We start from the raw sequence: 21,465 nt of genomic DNA on the forward strand, positions 1-21,465 counted from the left end.
ATTTGTGCATGACTATATTGATCTTAGAGCATCAGTACAACTCAGAGCCATATGGGAGAGAAATTCGACACACACCATTCTTTCAAAACACACAGTTCAAAACCAATATTTGTATTTCTAGAATCTGTTGTTTTCTCTTTTATAGAAATGCAAGCAGTTTCTCTCCGTGTCCTGATCTGACGGGCAATTAGTCACTTAAATGAAGCAATGAGGAGATTCTCCTTGAAGCGCTGATGGTGTGTGTGTACGTGTTTCTGAAATAAATCGCAATCTATGACATATAAAAGCTTTCTGTCAGCACGGCGGCAGCCGCATGGGCCGCACGGGTCCCCTGGACACACGTCGACACGGTAGGGATTGATTTTGTACCGTGCTGCGGGGGTTCAGCAGTCCAGCGTGTCATGCCCGACCGTGTTGAACTGTCACACGTATGACAGAAACCGGGGCAGACAGGGTCCGAGCGGGCAGACAGGATGTGAAGGACAGAGAGGTGCATGCGCGTGTTCATGGGGTAGATATTTTCTTGAAGGTGATGCGTTTGGGAAATGTGAAAGAAAGCCACCGACGGCCATGTTTTTTTTCTTATCTCATTCTCGTTTTTTCCATCTCTTTTTCTTCACCACCCCCCAATAGGCCCTGAGGTGGTGACATTCAGGGAGATTACTACTGAAAATGGAAAATTCAATGCTTCTGCTGCAGAGCTTGGGTCGCATTGAACAGTCTGATGCCAATCAGTCACAAAACGGCTATAAAGGATTCTCTGCAGATTTGCGAATCTTCTGTAATTTGAATGTTTAGCGAATCATCTACAATTTGAATATTAAATCCAAACTCAATGTCCCGGTTTTGCCATAAAACGTGGCAATAAAAAGACAAGAGTGTCATTCGGTTGGGCAACAGATGGCTTAAACTTCATGTTGTATTCCCTGTGCGGTCACACCTGATCTGCGAGAGGCTACGGTATAAAACAAACCGCAAATTTAACTCAAGGTCATTCGGCCGTCTTCAGTGGCAATCAGAAAGCCACATAAGTACAAATCTCTGCAAAGCCTTTTGTATAAGTAAGGAATAATTGACGACGGGCCGTGGAATTCTTTGAAAATAATGCACCCCCCTGAGGTGGTAATGCGGCCAAGACGCGAAGCGTCGGCGTGCACATTATTTTCTAAGAATTCAACGGACCGGAGTCAATTATTCTGCTTATATCACGGTTACCACACCACAAGACATTGTTCCGATGGTTTATCTCAAGACATTTGTAAGGTTTTTGTCCCAGAATGCTCTTGTTGGTAGGACTAATTTCTTACGCATCTCATCTGAAGCCGTTGCTTGAGCCTGCATATGCAGTTATCCGAGAGCGAGAGGAAGATAGACAGCGCACATGCACACGCATTTCTTCATTGAGAGAGAAAAGCCAAGTATCTATGTTTGATTTGTTTTCGTCGTATTTAACACCCCTGTAATATAAGAAAAGGAGTTAAACGTGACAAGACCAATTGAGCAGTGTTGACAGCATTTTATCAAATAATGTTAGTTACTACAAAAAAAGAAGCTATAATCTCAACCCTCAGTTGAGATTTTACACAGACTTTATAAAAATAGTCTTTTTTTTTAGTAATGAGAAAACTAATTATTTTGTTTGGTTATCAACCTTATGCCACAAATGCTGTGGCATGGAATGCATGGAACTCATAGTGAAAACACAGCTCAAGTCACTTTTTGCAACAAATAATTTAAAAACAGCTTCTAAGAATAGTAAGTAAAAAAATGAATACGTTTCAGTCAAATCAAGAAAAAGTATTTCAGCTCAACCTTACACAGCATGAAAATACAACAGTATCTGATGTCACTGGGCGGCGCAACGGAGCGAGTGAAGACCCCCTGCCGGCATCTCGCACCACGTTGTGGAATGAGCGACTGTCAAACATTGTGAGGTTTGAACTGATAAAGTGAGTCATCTGTGACGTGCCCTGCAGCGAGCGCAGCTGAGAATATGAGAGCCAGAAACGCAAGGCCCTTAACTGTCAGTCACGTAGGTGCCCTTTTTTTTGACGCCCGTCCATTGCTGCTGATTTGTGACCTGTTCCTTGCCGTGAGTTTGACGTCGATCTATCATCTGTAAAGTGACAAAACTGGCTCGGGATCAGTTGTTATGACAGCGACGTTGACACATCTGTCTCCTATAGTTGAACCCGCTGCGCAATTATCTTTTCTAAATCTGTGCACCTGTGACAACATGTTACTTCCTCTTCCGTCCCAGCACGCCCTCTAGCCATCATAACATGGAACGGCAGCGCCCCGACGTTTTACGACCACCATCAACCGAGCAATGGGTGAACGTAATGTGAGACGGGCTATGGCTCCCACTATATTAAGTTTAATACAGGATAATCTGATTTGAGAAACGAGCTGAAGATACCCCGATACCATCTCACCGCGTGCTACAGGGCTCAGCGGGGATACCGTCACGCGGCGCGCCAATTAGCATCGAAATGCAACTTCCCCGCAGCTGACAGAGAGCAAAGCTAATAAAACAAGCTGGTTATAAAAATGAATGAGGGGCCCTAGAAGAAATGCAGCACAGCCATCCAGATCAAATGCAAACAGATGTTAAGCGAGAAATGCTCTATTAATTTTTGGGAGATGATTTAGCATCGCCCGCTCCGAGCTAAAGGCCGCTGGCAGCGGAAAGGCAACAAGCTCTCTGAAAACCGTGGAACAGGGTTATTTGTCAGGTCAGGTAGTTGATCGCCATCCTGCTACATTTGTCAAAAGTTCAGAAAGTGGAAAATGTGCTAGCCTGTTTCTCTGCGGCAGGTACCTGAGCACAATGGATTTCCAATTTCAAGAATGGGAGAATTTTTCGCTGGGGCATGTGATGTCTCCCTATCGACATCCATTCAGGACCATGTGCATTTAAAGAGACAATGTCTGTGTTCAAGATGAAGTGCTTGTATACTGCATACTGCACAGTACTGCTCATTATTCTCGAGTGTGTGAATGCGTATGCACATCAGACATTTTAAACGCAGTATGCTACATTGTTGTCACATGACCTCACTACACTGAATCCAATTTAGATTTATTTTATTTATTAAATTAATTTATTTGGCAGACACATTTAAAGAGATATTTCACCCCAAAATAAATACAACTGTCATCATTTACTCACCCTCTTGTAATTGCAAACTTTTGTGACTTTCTTCGTTCTGCAGAACACAAAGTCATTTATTTTAAAGAATGTTGGTATCGGACAACGATGGTACACATTGACTTTTGTGTCCGTACAATAGGAGTGAATGGGTACCGCCATTGTTCGGTTACCAACATTCTTGAAAATATCTTCTTTTGTGTTCTGTTTAAGAAAGAAAGTCATACAAGTTTGAAATGCCAATAGGGTGAGTAAGTTATGACAGAATTTTCAGTTTTGGGTTTACTATCACTTTAAGGTTCCATATAGAATATTTTGATCTAGTTTGAATCTACAGTCGCAATGCCATCTGATCGGCTAGATTAAAATACAAAATAATAAATAAATTCATATGTAACAATTATTTATTTAACACTAGCTATTCTATGTACAATAAACAGTTACTAAATTCTGATCAAAAGAAATTCAGTTCAAAATTGACCTGTATCATGATGCACATCATATCGTGGTCTTGGTATTGCAATATATCATATTGTGAAGTTTTTGATGATACGCAGCCCTTTTTAAATGTAAGCTTTTTAAATGCCAAAAGGCATTTAACCTTAAAGTACCCCTTTCAAGTGATTTTAATGGTCATTTAAATAGTAAATTATACCAAACAACTTGGGCAAATTAGCTTCAGTGTTGAGGGTGATATATTTGCATCCCTGCAATAATGTGTTTGGCATAATAGAAGGTCAAGTTGCATGCATTGCTTTGTCATAAACCGTGTCTTTCACAGCATTCTCGGGTTGTTTATTGCACATTAAAAATGCATACAACATAGTTCAAGCTCAGTTTTCTAAACTATTCCGCAACACTTCTTGTTTGAATAAATCTGCATAGCAGAGGTGGACGAAGTACACAACTTCCTTACTTGAGTGAAAGTACAGATACTACTGGTCAAATATTACTCCACTACAAGTAAAAGTTGTAAAGACAGATTCTTACTTGAGTAAAAGTACAGAAGTACGTGCTTTTAAAAGTACTCAAGTATTAAAAGTAAATTTCCTTTATGTCAGTTGTGCATTGTTTTATTGTCGTATACCTTTTGCCTCTGAAGCATCCTACTGAATACACTGAGTAGCTCACAGTATCAGTTGTATTAAAGGAGTAGTTCACTTCAAAATTTGCCCCCATTGACTTTCCATAGTAGTTTTTATTCCTACTATGGAAAGTCAATGGGGGCAAATTTTGCAGTGAGCAACTCCTTTAAGTGCTTTATATGTTTAGCATATATATGTTTAGTTTAGATATAATCCTGTATGATCATTTATCCTAATTATCCTCATTAGCCCCCTAGGCCTATATGTATTAATGAGAAGTGTTCTTTTATTTTGTATATTCCCTTTACCATTTTTAGCAGTAGTTTACCAGTAAGTAGGAAGGTTCTTGTAAATAGTAAAGTGTAGAAGCCATGTGTTTGTTGGATTTATTACCATTTGTATTACCATAATTTAATTACAAACATAAACTATAGCTAGTATAATGAAACTATGGTATTTTTAGTTGCTGTGGTTTTACTAAAGATTATTAAATGGAGTATGGTTCCTATACATAGAAAATGGTAAATTTGTGGATACTGTGGTTTTACTGCAAATACCATCCCTGCTGAAAAAAACAATGAATTTTTGAATTAGAATGAGATTTTTAAATTAAATTCCTCTTTGTAGTGTGTTTTGGGTTTTATTCCAATAGGATTTACCATCCCATCAATAGAATCCATCACATACAAGTAGACAACAAGTATCCATAGTACAATTTTCTACTTTTGGACCTTTTTATAAGAGTAAAAAGTATGATATTTGTCTTTCAAATGTAGTGAAGTTAAAGTACAAGCACTCAGAAAAAATAATACTCAAGTAAAGTACAGATACTCAAAAAGTGTACTTAAGTACAGTACTCCGGTAAATTTACTTCGTTACTGTGTCCACCACTGCTGCATAGTAAGTGATGCATTGTTGCATGCCATTCCTGACATACCTGCGACTATATATCTAGTTAATAACCATAGTAGATAACAAAGAAGCCCGAACAAAAGCTATTTCAAACACTGTGTTCTCTTAGATATACACAGACTGACTCCAGATATCCACTTACTCCAATGACACCCCCCTGACGTATGGGCACAGAAGTGAAACTCATCCAGCCTGTTCTCTGATCGGCCATTGATCTGTAATGTAAGACTTGGCTAAAGGGAGAGGGGGCAACACAAATGACCACCTGCCGGTGCTTTGATTCAGGAGGGGACCGGCCAGCTGGCGGCACCCAGAGACACAATCCCCCTTCGGGCCGTGGCAGATCGATAGGACGGGGAATGATGGGGCCGTGCGTGATCTCATCAACACTGGCCCTCGCAACTCGCCCTGCCTTCCATTTGCAGCCTCGCCAGGCGGCGCCTAAAAATAACCCACATCTCATCTGTGGTAAGCTTGCACACACACATTCACACATAGTCTTAGGCAAACGCAGGAGTCAGACAACAGAGATATCATGCTCCAGTATTGCTAAGAAAAAGCAAAGAAGAATAGAGGAAAATCAAATAAATGCGTTTTTTGTGTTGGGATGATGAGGCAATAGCGCAAGTTTTTAGAATCATGGTAGAAGTAAAAATGAAATTGTAATTGTTGACTATACAGTGTAGTTTGTAGGCAAGTTGATCAATACAACTGGAAAGCCTTTAAATATATCTTTAAAATTCATGTTTCGTTAATAGTTTCTACTTGAAATCCTATCTGAAATTTCATTGGATTGACATCGAAGTGTAAGAACATTCGCATTATCTTTGCGCTGCTGTTAGCTGAATGTGGGCTAATGTCTCCTGACGTCTTTAAGTAACCGTAAAGGTAAAGCCGGCCTTCGTGAAACAGATCCGGTAGAGGCCTGTTGACACAAGCATTAACATTTTTTTTTACATTTATGCATTTGGCAGACGCTTTTATCCAAAGCGATTTACATTGCATTATACTACACATTTGTTTCTGAGTATGTGCAATGCCTGGGATCGTACCCATGACCTTGGCGTTGCTAACGCCACGCACTAACCACTGAGCTACAGGACAGGACCGCATGCACCGTGAGTGGCAAAACAAAAGCACCAGATAAAGATGTAAAAGTTTCCTGAGTACGTTTGTAGTCATCTTGTTGATATATGAACCTGTCCTTTTCCAAAGACAGCGTTCAGCGCTACCGGCTATAACAGGGTATTGGTTTAATTAAGCATGTGCTTATTAAGCTACCTTTGCGTACGAGATCTGTTCAGTTACGCGTTTTATTGTAGATGCTTGCCGCAGCTTGTTTAAAGGTGCTGGGGGTATGGCGTGGTACGCGGTTCGAGGTTGATAACCGTGCGGCGACAGTAAAACCAATATGACATAACTGCAATTAAGAAATCACTTGCGCACAGAGGCACATTTTTACAAGCCGGAGGCAAATAAAGCAGTCCAAGTGTTTGTGTCTCTCCTGAGCTTTAGCGCTAATCTTACGCTCGCGCTTTAGGGGAAAAGGCAGTGTAATTAGCAATAAACCGGCTCTCTGATGTGTGTGGATCAATCAGCGCCAGACCATTTGAAGCTAGTTTTACTATCGGAGGAAGGAAGCTTGAAGGGAGTGCATGCTGACCCTTGTTTCTCGCTGTAGGAATGCGAAATATATTCACCAGGCGGTCTTGAAGAAGCTGTGATTTTGGATTCCATCCACCAGATCCAAATCAGATGTGTTTCTCGATTGGCATTTGCATAGTACACGTTCTCAAAAACAAGCTAGCGTTTTGCAAGACGTAAACAACTCTGGTCCTGAAACACTACCTGTTTTATACATTACACAAACGTTAGAACAACATATAACCAACAGAACATTTAGAATGATTTAGGTGTGAACTAAACAGGAAGTGCTTCTGGAACAGTCTTGTTTATGTGTTATAAAATGGTTTATATGAAACGGAACACCAGGGTCTAGAAATTATTTTTTAATCTGCAAGATTCAATTGTACAGACATTGTCTCATGTTTACAAAAAGCAGAATAAATGTGAAAATGCATCTTTCAGATAATTTGCATATGTTCAACATAAGCTAAATAAACCACCATTGTCTCATGGGAAGCAGCAGAACATTGATGGCTACAAAGAGACGAATTAAAAGACACAACTTATGTTGTTACTATTTGACTGCAGAAAAAGTACAGTAGCTAACTCTGACGGATTGTTAAACCCGATTTCTATGGCAGCAAGTCACTTCAATTGAACTCCCTTGTTCTTTGTTTCAGCCTATTCAGCACAATACACTGATAGCTATATAGCGGTTTGTTAAAAACCCCGGGTTAGAGGTCACTGCATGGGTACCGAGCCCCAGTCAGACACTTCATCAGCAAAACTATGTCAGGCGTGCAACGGGGCTTTGTGCGCTCCATGGCCCGGCGTCTCGCCAGAGCTCGCTGCATGCGTCAAGGCTATTGTCACTTTAATTGTCAGAGGGAGTTCATTTGAATATGAGTTCATGTTGACATTTCCCTCCCAACCATTTGAGAGAAAGCTAAAAGGGAGTGGGCGCTTAGCTATCAGCACGGCGTATTAATCCACAAAAACTGTGCGAAGGCCAAATCAGAATTTAACAGAAAAACATTCGTTTAAATAGAAGTAGAATATGTGATTCTCTTAAATGTCAATCCAATAGATTTTCCATTGATTCAAACGCTTTAAACGGGCAATGATGGATCTTGAATGGAAATTAAGGACGGGTTGCCAGAGCCGGTCTGAGATTATCCGACCGGCAGTGCCAGCTCAGTACAGGATCCACTATCTTGCTTTAACAGGATTTGGTTGTTTATGAGTCTCTGGGTTGGTTTACGGGCCGCAGTCTGGAAATTCTGCTTAATCTTATCAAGACCCACCAATTTTCATTAAAGAATTTAGAGAGCATTAGGTCCCAGCGTGAGTCCATTGATGGCGGGGGAGTTAAGGGGGTGTTGCTCATATTTAACTGAGGGTTAACAGCTTGATAACATACAAAGGTAAGGGGGGCATGCCCTGAGGATGGGACGACCTGTTGTGGCACGAGGCAGTGGGCCTAATCCTTATAATGAGAACCATAATACAAAACAAAAGATTTAACACATGGAAAAATATGGACAATCTGAGGAACACACCAGGCTACAGCGAAATTAATTGATGTGGCATTTAATATTTCTAGGGCTGTCAAACGATTATTTGTGATTAATCGCATCCAGAATAAAATTTTGCGTTTGCATAATATTATGTCTGTGTAATGTTCATATTGATTTTGTATAAGAACATACACATGCATACAAGAAAAAAATAATATATACAAATGTATAAACATATATATATATATATATAATTTAAATAATAGGTAAATATAAATAAATACATGTCAATATTTTCTAAATATGTATACGTGTATGTGTTTATAAAAACAAAATGAATATGCACAGTAACGTAGATGAATTAGGTAAACACAAACTTTTATTCTGGATGTGATTAATCGCGATTAATCGTTACTTTATATTATATTCCAAATCTGTGTGACTTTCTGCTGCAGAACACAAAAAATATATTTTGAAGAATGTTGGTAACTAAACAACATTGGCCCCCATTCACTTGTAAGGACACGAAACCACTATGTGAATACATCCAGAATAAAAGTTTGTGTTTACCTAATACATCTGCGTTACTGTGCATATCCATTTTGTATTTGTAAACACACACACGTATACATATTTAGAAAATATTGACATGTATTTATTTATATTTATTTAAAACGTTTTAAACAACACGAGGGTGAAAAAATGATCACAGAACTTACATTTTTGGGTGAACTATCCTTTTTATTTGCTTATACCCGCATTATTTTGGCTTGTGACCTTTCTGGATATCGGCATTGGCCATTAACAATTGGGATCCAATAATTGTTTCCTGTTCATTTGTGCCCCCCTGACAAAATTATAGGATATAAGTGATACAGGTTGTGCTTAAGCACCTTATCTGCACAATACCGTCCTGATAAACTATGTAGTCCAAATTTTAAATAAGAACCCCCTTCGTCAACACGAACCGTAATTCCATCATGAAAACTGTCCCTGGTGCACTCTCAACTCTTTTTGATTTGCATTACAAAGGCCAGGATCAAAGGGTTCGGGTTGGGTAAGCTTACAGTGAACATCCCTCTACAGCGGGCCACTATATTGTTATGCAGCGCACATTCGACACAGCGCAACGGGCCTGGCGCAGGGAGATTCCCAGAGCTCCTCTGATGCACCTGTGCACCCTTTAGTTTGGTTCAGTTTTTGACCGAAATACAGAGTTTGTGGCTCTTCGGTTGCACGCAGGTCCTAAAACTGTCAGTAACTCAAGTAGAATGAAACGGTTATGTCTAAAACTGAAGGTCGCTTGGTTTATTTGGATGTGTTGTTCAAGAGTCAGATAAGTGTGTTCACAAAATGCACTGATAAGTCCTTCTTTTGTTTGAATATATTTTGCTTTAATGTGTCTTATTAATCTCTAATTAATTAATTATCTAATTAAAGGTTTTATATTTTTATACGAACAAGGAGTCCTATAACAGACGGTATGACCCACACAAATATTTGATCATCATCAAGTCAATCTGGGATTACATGAAAAGACAGTCTAAATCCTAAAAACTGTCAACATATCCAAGATGCTTGAACAATTTACCAGCACAAAGCAAACCTACAAAACTGTGCAAGTGTACCAATGACAAGCTGTTTTAATAACAAATTACAGTATTGTCGTTTACAGGTAACTTGTTGGAAGCATCTTGGAGATGTTGCCACGTTTCTTATAGATTTGGTGTCTCTTTAATGCCTCAGTTTTGTCTGTCTCTTCATATAATCCCAGACTGACTCGATGGTGAGATCAGATCTCTTTGTGGCTCATACCGTCTGTTGTAAGACTTCTAGTTAATAAAAAAATCTCTCCTGGTTGGTACTGTTAATGACGAAGGATGTTTGGAAATGTATTTTTATATATGCTACTACTGACACATTAAAGCAAACAATAAACACCATGAAAAATGTGCCTATGCATTTTGCAAATGCTTTTATCCAACAGCATTAAAGGCAAAGATTTTATCAGTATGTGTGTTCCCTGGGAATCAAATCCCCAACCATTGCACTGCCAAGGCAACACGTCCGTCTTATTTTTCTTTCCTCAGTATTACATTATTCTGATCTATCACATTACGGCACACTGTGGGAATGTTGCCACCGCTAAACCGGTTCTATCTTACGGAGCAGTCGCATGCTTTTATATACGCGTACACACGAATCTGCTGAGCGTGTGCACCTTGAGCTGCCTTTTCCACGTTCCCTCCATCTCAGGGATGCGCGACGGCCCCCACCTTCCCTTCCGAGGCAAGTTCATCGAGTTCAGTCCATTAAGACAAGCACGCAGCCTACTTACTGTGGCCATTTTGAATCACCCCAGACGGGATGTTCATTGTCTTTAAGTGTGCATTGTAAAGCAGAAAAGTCAAGGGCCGACCGTTGAGAATGTAAGATGGAGTCTAGATTTGCCATCGCTTTCAAATCGCCCCACCAAAGGAGTCTTTTAGGCACATTTAACCCTGTTTTGTAATTAACACACCAGCCAATGGGGGATAGTGAGTCATGTGTTTGGATGACATATCTTTCCTATTGTTCTCGAGGCACGTGGGACGATTCGACCTCGGGGGAACAATCATATGAGTCTGTGCCAAGACTGAAAGCGAAACCTAGGGATTTGAGGATGGGAGGATGATCTTTTCACACCTGCTTGAGTTTGCCGCCGCACATCTGTGAATCAAATGACTTATAATTGGCTAAATTAGAAATAGATGATAAACTACAACAGCGGCAAGAGGAATCGGGTACGTAAACAGAAATTGGGTACATTTTGACATTTAGACGCACACATGCTCATACACTGGAACAAATGCGACCTGAAAAACAACAAAGTTGGTTCTAAACATATGTAAATGAGTACACTGGTTTTGAACAAAAAGATGGTCTCGTTTTGACTATTACACACTCCCACAGGTATTTCTAGCAAAGTGTCCCAAAATAACTTCCGACCCAAATAGCTTTCCCATGCTACAACAAAGACAGACCTCCTTATGCCGCAGGAACGGGTGGAAGTTTGTATTGCCTTGACTAAAGATAAATTAGTGAACAAAGTATAAAAATACAAGGAACACATTCCCAGTGAATGCGAATGAATACTACTTATAAGCATTGATACAGATGTGTTTGTAATTGGTTGTAGATTGGTTGTGTATTGACCTTTGGAAAGGTTCTATATGAATAGACTTAAAACGCAACTTTTCCTCATTACAGGCTTACAGATTTCAACAAACTGCTAACTCTAAGTATTTTGAACTTTGCACGGCGTTGTTTGTGCCATAGATGTTCAAGAAATCTCAAATTATGTGCTTTGTTTGGGAGAGGTGTGATATTTGTTTACTATGTGATTGGAGTTACAATTTTAAAGTGGTGAGCAATAAAACCCAAGCCATCAAAATGGACCAGAATGTCTAAAACACCTGAGGTTGGGCTCTTTTGACTTGGGTAAGCGAACAACCACCTAGACACATGAGAATACCATAGCAACTGCATAGCTATCCTTAACAACCACATAGAAAACCTACACTCCACCTTAGAACAACATAGTCCTAAAAACCCCCTCAATCCATGCACCATGTTGTAAAACCAAATGTAAAAATCTAGTTTGATATAATAACAAAAGCCTTATTTCATTTTATCTGAGCTTATTTTTGTAGGCGTATAATTAGAATGCAAAACACTGAAATTCAGCTTGACTGACAGAGACCCAAATTTGCACGGTGCTCCCTCCAGTGAGCAGCAACTGCAGACCGGTGAGAAAGAAATGCAGCGTTTGCCTGCTTCAGCTTGAGGGATGGGCTGGTGAGACTGGGTATTGCTGTATCCAGGTGTTACATTGCCTGTCATGACCCCACTGGAGCCCGGCCAGGTCATGTGGAACTCAGACAACGGTAACTTGGAGCATATGGAAATACAGCTGGCTTTGCATATATGCCACGGTTGAGTAAGTCCACACATACACATCCGCACCACAGACGCTGGGGCAGCAGAAGTGCTTATCTCAGCGTTGTTTCGCGCAGAAATCCCTCAACTGACACTTCACACGCATGCAGAAACGTGTGCTATGCTATAGGCTGTGCTAATCTTTCAAACACGCTTTTCCTAAAATGAATAATGAAAATAAGCATTAGCAAGTTAGCAACTTTTCTGTTTTACTTCATAGTGTTGAAATGTTGGTTTTGTGGGGATTATAGATCAATTCTAGTGTACACTATAGATGAATTCTCTTAACTGCAGTATAGCGGCGGACTCGTCAGCGCAGAAATATAAGGTGTGATTGATTGAAGCTTGCATAAACCTTGATAAACAACGCCTCTTGTCACTTTAAATTTCATGACCCATTTTGAGGCCGAATCGTTGCTGCCGGTGATTGATGGCTTGGGATGAAAAAAGAGAAGAAAAGTGATGGGCTGTTTACAGAGGGAATATTGTCCTTCATTGTATCTCTCAAGGTCTGTTGGAAGGCTTTCTTTTGAGGTATGGAAGACGACGCTGACTTTAAACTTCCATGCTTACGATGAACGATGAACGGAATGACACCAAAACAAAGTGCATTGAATTGCGGTAACAAAAAGTTGTTGCCTAGCAACATACCACGATTTAAAAAAAAAGAGACTGTTGCAGACATGAGATGAAAATATTATTCCAAAATGTTTGTTATTTTAGTTATTTAGTTTAAGTTTACACTGACATTCCACATTTAGATGTTGCCTAATCCGCTGTAAAAACGCTGTAGTGTTGTTATTTTACATTTGCATATGAAATGTACACATTTAGAGTCCATGTGAAATGTTCGCAAGCCAATGTACTTTTCCAATGTACCATACTTACTGTATGACTAAAACCAGATATTTGATGATGGAAAAATGTAGAATGGAAGTTGATTTTACGATTTTAGATTGATTTTAAGTTGTTTTGAAGGCTAAGCAATTTTTGGCATTCTGATTAGATTTTTTTTCCATTTTTTGTGCAACAATGATTTTCTCACGAAAGCACAAGGATAATAGTATAAGTATAAGTGTATAAAATGTATAAAAACGTAAAAGGGTCAGGTTTGAATTTATGTCAACTTCATTTGAATCATCTTTCTAAAACTTCCCACAAAGCGGTGAGAACATTTGCATGTCTTTTCCACGTTAGCGGCGGCCCAATCATTCCGTACCCTGCGCAGCTTTGTAGAAGTTTTGAATTCCACCTTAAATGAAGGGAAAATCGCTGTCAAGCTGTGTGCGAGAGCGAGAGAAAAAAAACACACGGTTCTACTCGGCCTGTTAATCAAAGACTGGAGTGCCAGAGCTGTGTCTCTCGTCTGCGCTAGATTCAGGACTCATACATAAAGATGCTTCACTTTGCTCCGCAGCTCTGGGTGCTGACACTTACTCTGGAGGCCTTCGACAAATGAGCGCAGCGTCTTCCGTCTCCTCTTTCATCAGATGCTAACCTTTTCATCACCCTTCAATGTGGCAGCCATCACGGGCAATCATCTGGCCCCAGTCAGATTAATGATCTCAGCGCCTAGAGTGGGTTGCCTACTCACTGCTGTAGTGCAGGAGTCTAATTGGATTGCTGGGGGTCAGTTTGAGTATTGTTACAGGGTGACCCTGACACTCTTGCACGACAGTGGCAGGACTGTTGTTATTGGTGAGATAAGAGTCACATGTGACAACTGAACCGGAGAACAAGTTTCTGTGAGGGTGAGTGAAAATATTTGACGTTTTGTCACAAATGGCGCCGGTAATGTGGAAGGTGTGGCCTGGGTTTAGCGCCAGCATTGGGTAATCTGAAGCCATTACATAGTTTCCACAAGTAGCATGATACTTGTTTTATCATATAAGAACTTTTTTATTTCGTTTATTTACAGAAAATAAACTCATATTGGGAGATATGGGGGTCTATTTAGGTTGCGCAAGCACTGTTGTAGTATGTATCTAGTTGTCTTAAGGAGCACCTTGAGATTAATGTTTTAAAAACTTAAAAATATTGCTTGTAAATGAAAACAATCTGTATATTTGTTGTAAATGTAATTGCATGCAAACTTCACCAACAAAAAAGCAACTTATTGTGTAACTTTGAAAGTATTGATGCGACACAATTACGTATTTTTTTTAACTTTTTAAATGAACATGGTTGCCATGTTTTGGTGGAATCCACCTTAGTCATTTCTTGATTTAGTTGTGCCATCATTTCCTTTACTTTCTCTATTATCTGTGTTTGTATCGAAATGCTGGTTCCAAAAGCTAAAACAAAATTGACGTAAAAAGCCTGCGCTGCCGCCTACCGAATGCCATTTATGACATCAGTAGCTGTCGAGTGCGTCACGCAAGAGCCACTGCAACCACGTTCTTAAGTAATCTTGAGAAAGCACCATATGTCTGCTTTGCAGGAGCCAAGACGAGTGACTTAGCTACTGACGAAACGCTGCCGCGGGCTCTGCTTTCACACTCGAAGTCCACCTGCGGAAATGAACCTGTCAGAAGGTACAGCGAGATATTTCGGTGTAGGCACTAATGATATCTCTGCATATTTAAAAAGTGTTTCACTTCTGCGGGCTGTACTCGTCTTCGAACATCAGCCATGCGGTCTGCGTGACAACTGTATTCTAAGAACTCCCCAAATAAACTTGTGAGATTGAGAGCATCTTTTTCAATAACTGATGGTTGTCTGTAGCAACGGGATCAGCGCTCCGATGTTATCTCAAGCAACCAGATAATTTCAGCTCCATTACACGGTGCGTTATCCAAAAATCTGTCGCTGGTTTGGATGATAAATGAGGACTGTGATGCTGTTAATACGAGCCAGCACGTCTGATGATGTAGAGAGCTTAATCTCGGGATGTGCAATGAAGCAGAGAGTGTGAATGGAGTCTGGAAAGGGTGCGAATGGAAAAATTTGGTTTGCAATAATTGGTTAAGATGCAATGCACTAGCAATCGCAATAGGGATAATGTCTCAACGTTAGAAGGATCTGAGCTGGTTTTCAATGGGCTCTAAAGAGTCTCTTTTGTGTAATATTTCAGTATCGCTATAAAGTCAGCCAGAGGACAGCGTGTCTTATTTACGTCTCGAGGCGAGCCACAGCTGAGAACGTTGCACACAAAGCTGGTAAATCCATAAATTATTCTTAGGAGATAAACTTTATATGTGTGTTTTACTAAATGATCCGTATGGTTTGTCTCCCAGCATGAAGACGCGGGCCACGGAGCAGTGCGATCCAGAAGCCTCTTTGAGATTTCACGGTGATGTGCCTTCAAGAGAGGCTTGGGTTTGACTCTCTCCGGCGGCCAACTTGCTCTCTTTAGAAGGCAGCTGTGGCGCTCGGAGAATTACATAACACACATTTCAGCAGTCATCGCCTACAGTAATGGAAATTCGCTGGACTCCATGGGCCAAAACAAGGAGGTGGATATGCGAGACCTCGCAGCCCCTGCCTGCACTGGCCCGAGCATGGCTTGAAGATAGTTTTGTGGGATACGTACCCAAGACAGTTATGAGCAAGGAAGCGAGTTGAAAAGATTTGATGTTTTTCTTCCTAAATCTCATTTCCAGCTTTGCGTTTTAGAGTTTCAGCATGTCACAGGCTTGGATACGAGAGGCTGCAGCACAGAATATGCACGCTTGGCACTTTTGCGCCGTGCCGCCTGTCAATCCTCATAAGCATGCGACCGCAGGAGCCGTTCTGCAGCTCGGCCCATCGTGCTGTGACCCAGGTAAAAAAAAGGGATTGTGATAAGGAAGCAGTGAATCACCAGGTGCGGAAATGAGATGTTGTTTTTCCAAATGCAGCTGTCGAGGTTTGGCTAGACGTGAGGTATGGGGTTAAACTTAGTCTGGTTTATTCTTAGACGTTACTCCTAACTTTTCCTCGGGGCATTTAGTGAAGAAAGCAGCGTAATGACTTTAGAGAAGCATTCCTGTAAGTAGTTGACACTGTGAAACACACAATGTGCTGTCTTAGCACAGTGCATTAGGCTCTTCGGAGAGTCATTACAGTATCTGTTACAGAGTATGCCCTGGCCCGAGGCTGTTAGAGGAAAACGTCTGTGGTGGATCTGAGCTCGCGAAGACACAAAGTACAAAAACATTTTCACAACCGCATCCTGATGTGGGAATCTCAGAATCATAATAAGGGAGTCAAACTTCACCTTGCCTATTATTGTAGTATTAGCACATCAATTAAACCTAGTAGAGACTGCTTGGAGCAATATGTGGTGTTTTCTGTTTGCTCTTGTCAGTCATAATTCTAATGCCTATTAGTAATTCCTTGCCTGCTGTATGACAAATCATGCAGGAACAGCTGGGAAGGACCATTAACTAGCATCATAAAGTGACTGAAATCTCATGCTGTTGGGAAAAGTACTATTTTTGACTTGAAACCATTAACATTTTTCTTAGTCTTATAAAGAACGAGCTTCTTGTTAGGGCTCGGGGGCATGACAGTATCTATCGGTAGGCTAGAGATTTTGGCATGGAAGAAGCGTTACTGGATAATAAAAAACTGTGATGTCATAGGTGTTTGTGTACATTAGCTTATTTACATAACAACATCTTCAAATGTGACTCCATTTAGATTTTGAAGTGTGTTATTTAAATTTTATAATATTAGTTTATAATATAAAGTCAATGCTTCCATTAGCTAGCAAGTTAAAAAAGTATGTCTAGCCAGTATTATTTTAGGTTATCAGTAGAAGAACTAGGGCTGTGTATTGGCAAGTGCCTCCCGATACGATACATATCACGATAGATGGGTCACGATACAATATATTGCTAAGTATATCGATACAATACACATTTGCGATATATTGCAATACTTTAAATAGAAAATTTTAAAAGTAGAGCTAGAAATACAACATTCTGTGCACCACCGGGGGTTTTCTGTAAGGATAAGTGTAAAAACATCCCTTACCTCTGCAGAGTGGCCATGATGTGCGATGCATGGACCTTTAGATCAGAGGTTTGGGTTCTCAAACTGTGGATTGCGCCCCTCAAATGGGTAGCACAGGGGAATAAGGTGGCTCACGCAAGTCACTTGGCTGTTGTGGTGCATTACAGTTAAAACACTGAACATGGGCAGAATAAAACCCTGCTTCATCCGTGCTGTAAATGCGCTGGTGTCACATCCGTGAAAGCACAATACATGTCATTGTTACTTTTTGGAATAAACTTTTTGTCTAATGCACTGCAGTAGCCAAGTGACTTGGTGGGTCATGACTTGCGAAGCTTACAAACAGCATTTAATTGATATAACTCATCAATTCATGACTTATTTTTTAAAACCAAAGCACACCCACACACCAGCTCTGAGAGCTCGAAGCGCTCTTATATTTTTCGCCATGCTCGCTTCCACTTACTTTTGGCCGTATGTATATGACATGATTTAAAAAATCGAAGAAAAAATATTGCGATATATCGATATTTTTGCACAGCCCTAACAAGAACCGTTCTTGGCTACACTTAAATGCGACAAAGTTACACGTCCCGTTTAGCATATTGATTATTTAATAAAATGAACATACAAAAAATTCAACAAATTGTTTATTTAATACAATTATAATACAATAAAATATTGATATAAATTAATATTAATATAAATCGATTAAATTATGAATAGTTATATTATTAGCCACTAGCCAGTTTGATAAACAAACACAGACCGGAAGTTAACTTCAGGCCAGGCGCGTGCATCTTATGAAACCATCTATACAATTAGCTTTACTCTTATGTAAGGTATTGGTCATATCACCCACTCCTACTAATTATTGCATTAAAACATCTCATGAACGTATTATTTTTCCCGTCCCTCGCCACTACATGTTATTGCAGCTGCAAGCAAGATTTTAATACCAAGCATTTCATAGTCGAAAAATATCAGACAGTTGAAAGCAAAGAGAACAAAAGACATTTCAAGTTCCCCGAAGTCCCAAAATAGATACTATGAGAAAAAAGCACTCCAGAATAGTCTGATGTTACTGTATCCCATGTGTTCCAGAATGGTCATTTGGTTTAGTTAGGAACGGACGCCATTCTGTTCCAATATTGCAGTCACCCTTCTCCACGTGAGTAGAGGAATCACACTGACAGTCTTTTCAAGGTGAGATTTTTTTATATCCTCTGTCAGCTCTAGGGCTTAAAATGGTTGATGGAAATGCTTCAGGCATAGAACCCATGTTCTGTATTGTATCTTGTGGCTATACAATCTCTTCTTAACAGTTTGATACTTCCTCGTCTGATATAGGTGGATATCCCACATTTAAACTATTTTTGAAATTGTCATGTAATATCAAGTATCGAACATGTTGAACAAGCCTGAACCTATAAGTGCAGTGTGTCAATATGTTGACTACACTTTTTTCACTAAAGATCAAGACAATCACAACCAATAACCTGCAGTGGATTCTGAGCACAACCAGATACCTGATGAGATGAGATCTTGAAAATAACACATCTTGTGTGGGCCTATCCAAGCCTAGGAGACAGTCTCTTCTTTTCTGGCCTATTTCTCTCCATTTACTGGGGATTACACGGTTTATGAGCAATTCAGCAACATTCTCCGGTCTGGCCTTTAGGCTCACTTGGCACTATAGAGCACCCAAGGCACATGAGTTATATTGAGGTCAAATGTCATTCTTTGAGCATTTCTAATTCATACAATTCTTTGCGAGTCAATAGCAAGGCCAAACCCTGGATCCTCTACATGAATGTACAAATGTCCTATGGGTTGATGACAAATTATTTATCCATGAAATTTTTAACATAAAATACTTAAGGCGGAAATTTATCTTAAATTTAATTAACCAGTCGCAATTTCTTTTCACCATTGTTTTTTATCGTATGTTTGGTTGTGTATTATATTAAGGCGGTATCTTTTTTGGATAAAGTATAGATTGTCACACTGCAGGACATGTCTGTCCCTGCTATTTTTTCACTACAAAACACAGGCCACTAAATTACCAAAAGTACATGTCTATGCAAGCATTTTGCACTACTCAAAAGAATGCATTGCATGAATACGAATGCACTCACAACCCATAGCATAAGAAAAATGGCAGAACAACCAAAAAATCAATGCACGTTGCAAACACGTTGAAAAGCAATGCACCGGCACTATCGGACCATGCTTTTCCCCTTCAGCACTGCGGAGAGCGCAACTCTGCGCAAAGCATGCTGGCGTCAATGCGTTCTCGACGCAGTCCCATACTACAGTCATTACTCACATGTGCACGCTGCAAACCAATTCTGTTCCCTAAATGGATTTCATAAATCTCAGATGGTTATGAAAGCACGCCGGTGCACACACCGATGGCCATGTGGATGTCAATGTGCTTTCTCTACGCGCCGCATGCCATCGTTTTCCTCGTGCATGAAAAAGTGCCATTCTCACGAAAATGTGTTTATTATAATAAACGTAAATCTCTACACAGTTCCATGCACATGCATGCTGTACACTCCTGTCACGCGCGTTTAACTTCCAGACACATTATAACTCAATGCAGTTTATACATGCGTTTATATATAATGCAGTAGAGTCGAGAGTCTGTGCTATGCCGAGAGGACTTAAAAAAACATCGATAGGACAGATGTAGATCTATAATTCAAACAGTCTCTGGTTGTATTATTCAGATCTTAATTTGCCAGCCTGTCAGGCTGCAGTGCGCTTGGAAAAGAAGTTACAGTGTGTGAGACATGGAAACATAAGAGTATTTAATGCAATACAATATTAAATGCAAACAAGCCGTAGTGATCATAGTCACGCAAAATGAGTTGCAAGTACGGGAAAATGCAATAAACATCTTTTGCTTCGCGTCTTTGGAAGTTGCGCGCGCACGAGCTCACTGACAGGCGGAAAACGCACGATACAAAAAGTTTAAATAAATTGTAAAAAAGCTGTTCACCTGCTGCCAGTTTTCCTCCAGCGACGGCATCGCTGAGAAGTAGCCGGTGTCGTGAACGAGTTGAAGTTCTTGAAAAATACTGTAATTGGCCAGAACATCCATGTTTTCGCAGCTATACGGCGCGTTCGTGAGACTTTGATTCTCTGCGCGAGGAATCCGCGTTCGCTTCTGCTCGTGCGACTGAAACATTCAGATCAGTCGCGATGCGAAACGTCTCGGTTAACTCTCTTAAAATTTATTCTGTGAAAGATCCATCCGTCCGGGTTTGTTTTTGTTTTCCACGGAATTTGTTTAAAATGTGAGCAGCAGCATCAGACGCTCACAGGTTACTGTGTCAGTCAGTGTGTGGAGCCCAAGCAGCGTCTGCGGATGCTCGCGAATCGAGGAGGCGTGTTTATCTGTCAATCAAGTTTGTGCGTAACCATATAAGGAAAAAAGGGCCGAGAATTTTGGTGCCGTTCCTAGAGGGGCAGGGCTAAATTCGAGTAGTGGGAGGGGTTCGATGCAATCCGCGACCGCTGGTTGGTTCTAAGGAATTGTCACTCACAACGAACAACCCAGCTATTTTTAGAAGGCTATATAAAATGAAGAGCAGCATTTGGGTGTCATTTGAACCGAGAGCGTTGATCAGAGAGGACCAGCGTAGTGCTATGAGATCTGTTCAGTGAACTAAAGTGATAGAGAATCTACTTTTATAACACTTATAACACGAAAATAAACATTTATAATGTAGAACACCACAGTTTCTATTCCTCTGGTTATGTTATAACATACCTGTCTAAATATAATGAATCTATAAATAATCTATTTATCTGTCTGTCAACTTACCTACCTGTCTGTCTGTTTATCTATTCTACAGTATATATCTACACGTGTGCCTACTTGTCTGTCTGTCTGCTTATCTACCTGTCTGTCTTTATACACATTTACCTATATCTTTCTGACTTGTCTATCTATCTATCTATCTATCTATCTATCTATCTATCTATCTATCTATCTATCTATCTATCTATCTATCTATCTATCTATCTATCTATCTATCTATCTATCTATCTATCTATCTATCTATCTATCTATCTATCTATCTATCTATCTATCTATCTATATCTATCTATCTATCTATCTATCTATCTATCTATCAATCCATCCATCCATCCATCCATCCATCCATCCATCCATCCATCCATCCATCCATCCATCTATATGTACATGTGTACTTATCTGTCTGTCTGCATGCCTGTCTGTCTATCT

At 40.1% G+C, this 21,465-nt stretch overlaps 1 protein-coding gene across 1 annotated transcript in view; it reads right to left on the reverse strand.

Moving 5' to 3' along the window:
• klf7a (Kruppel like factor 7a) overlaps window positions 1-20,586 on the reverse strand; it is a 37,611-nt gene extending 17,025 nt beyond the window's left edge. Inside the window, exon 1 of the mRNA XM_057332600.1 lies at window positions 20,215-20,586. Within this exon, the coding sequence (XP_057188583.1) occupies window positions 20,215-20,403 (189 nt within the window). The 5' untranslated portion in view covers window positions 20,404-20,586. The remainder of the gene's footprint in view (window positions 1-20,214) is intronic.
• Between the last annotated feature and the right edge of the window lie 879 nt (window positions 20,587-21,465).

The sequence above is a fragment of the Triplophysa rosa genome, linkage group LG4, assembly GCF_024868665.1.
Source record: "Triplophysa rosa linkage group LG4, Trosa_1v2, whole genome shotgun sequence".
Lineage (NCBI taxonomy): Eukaryota > Metazoa > Chordata > Actinopteri > Cypriniformes > Nemacheilidae > Triplophysa > Triplophysa rosa.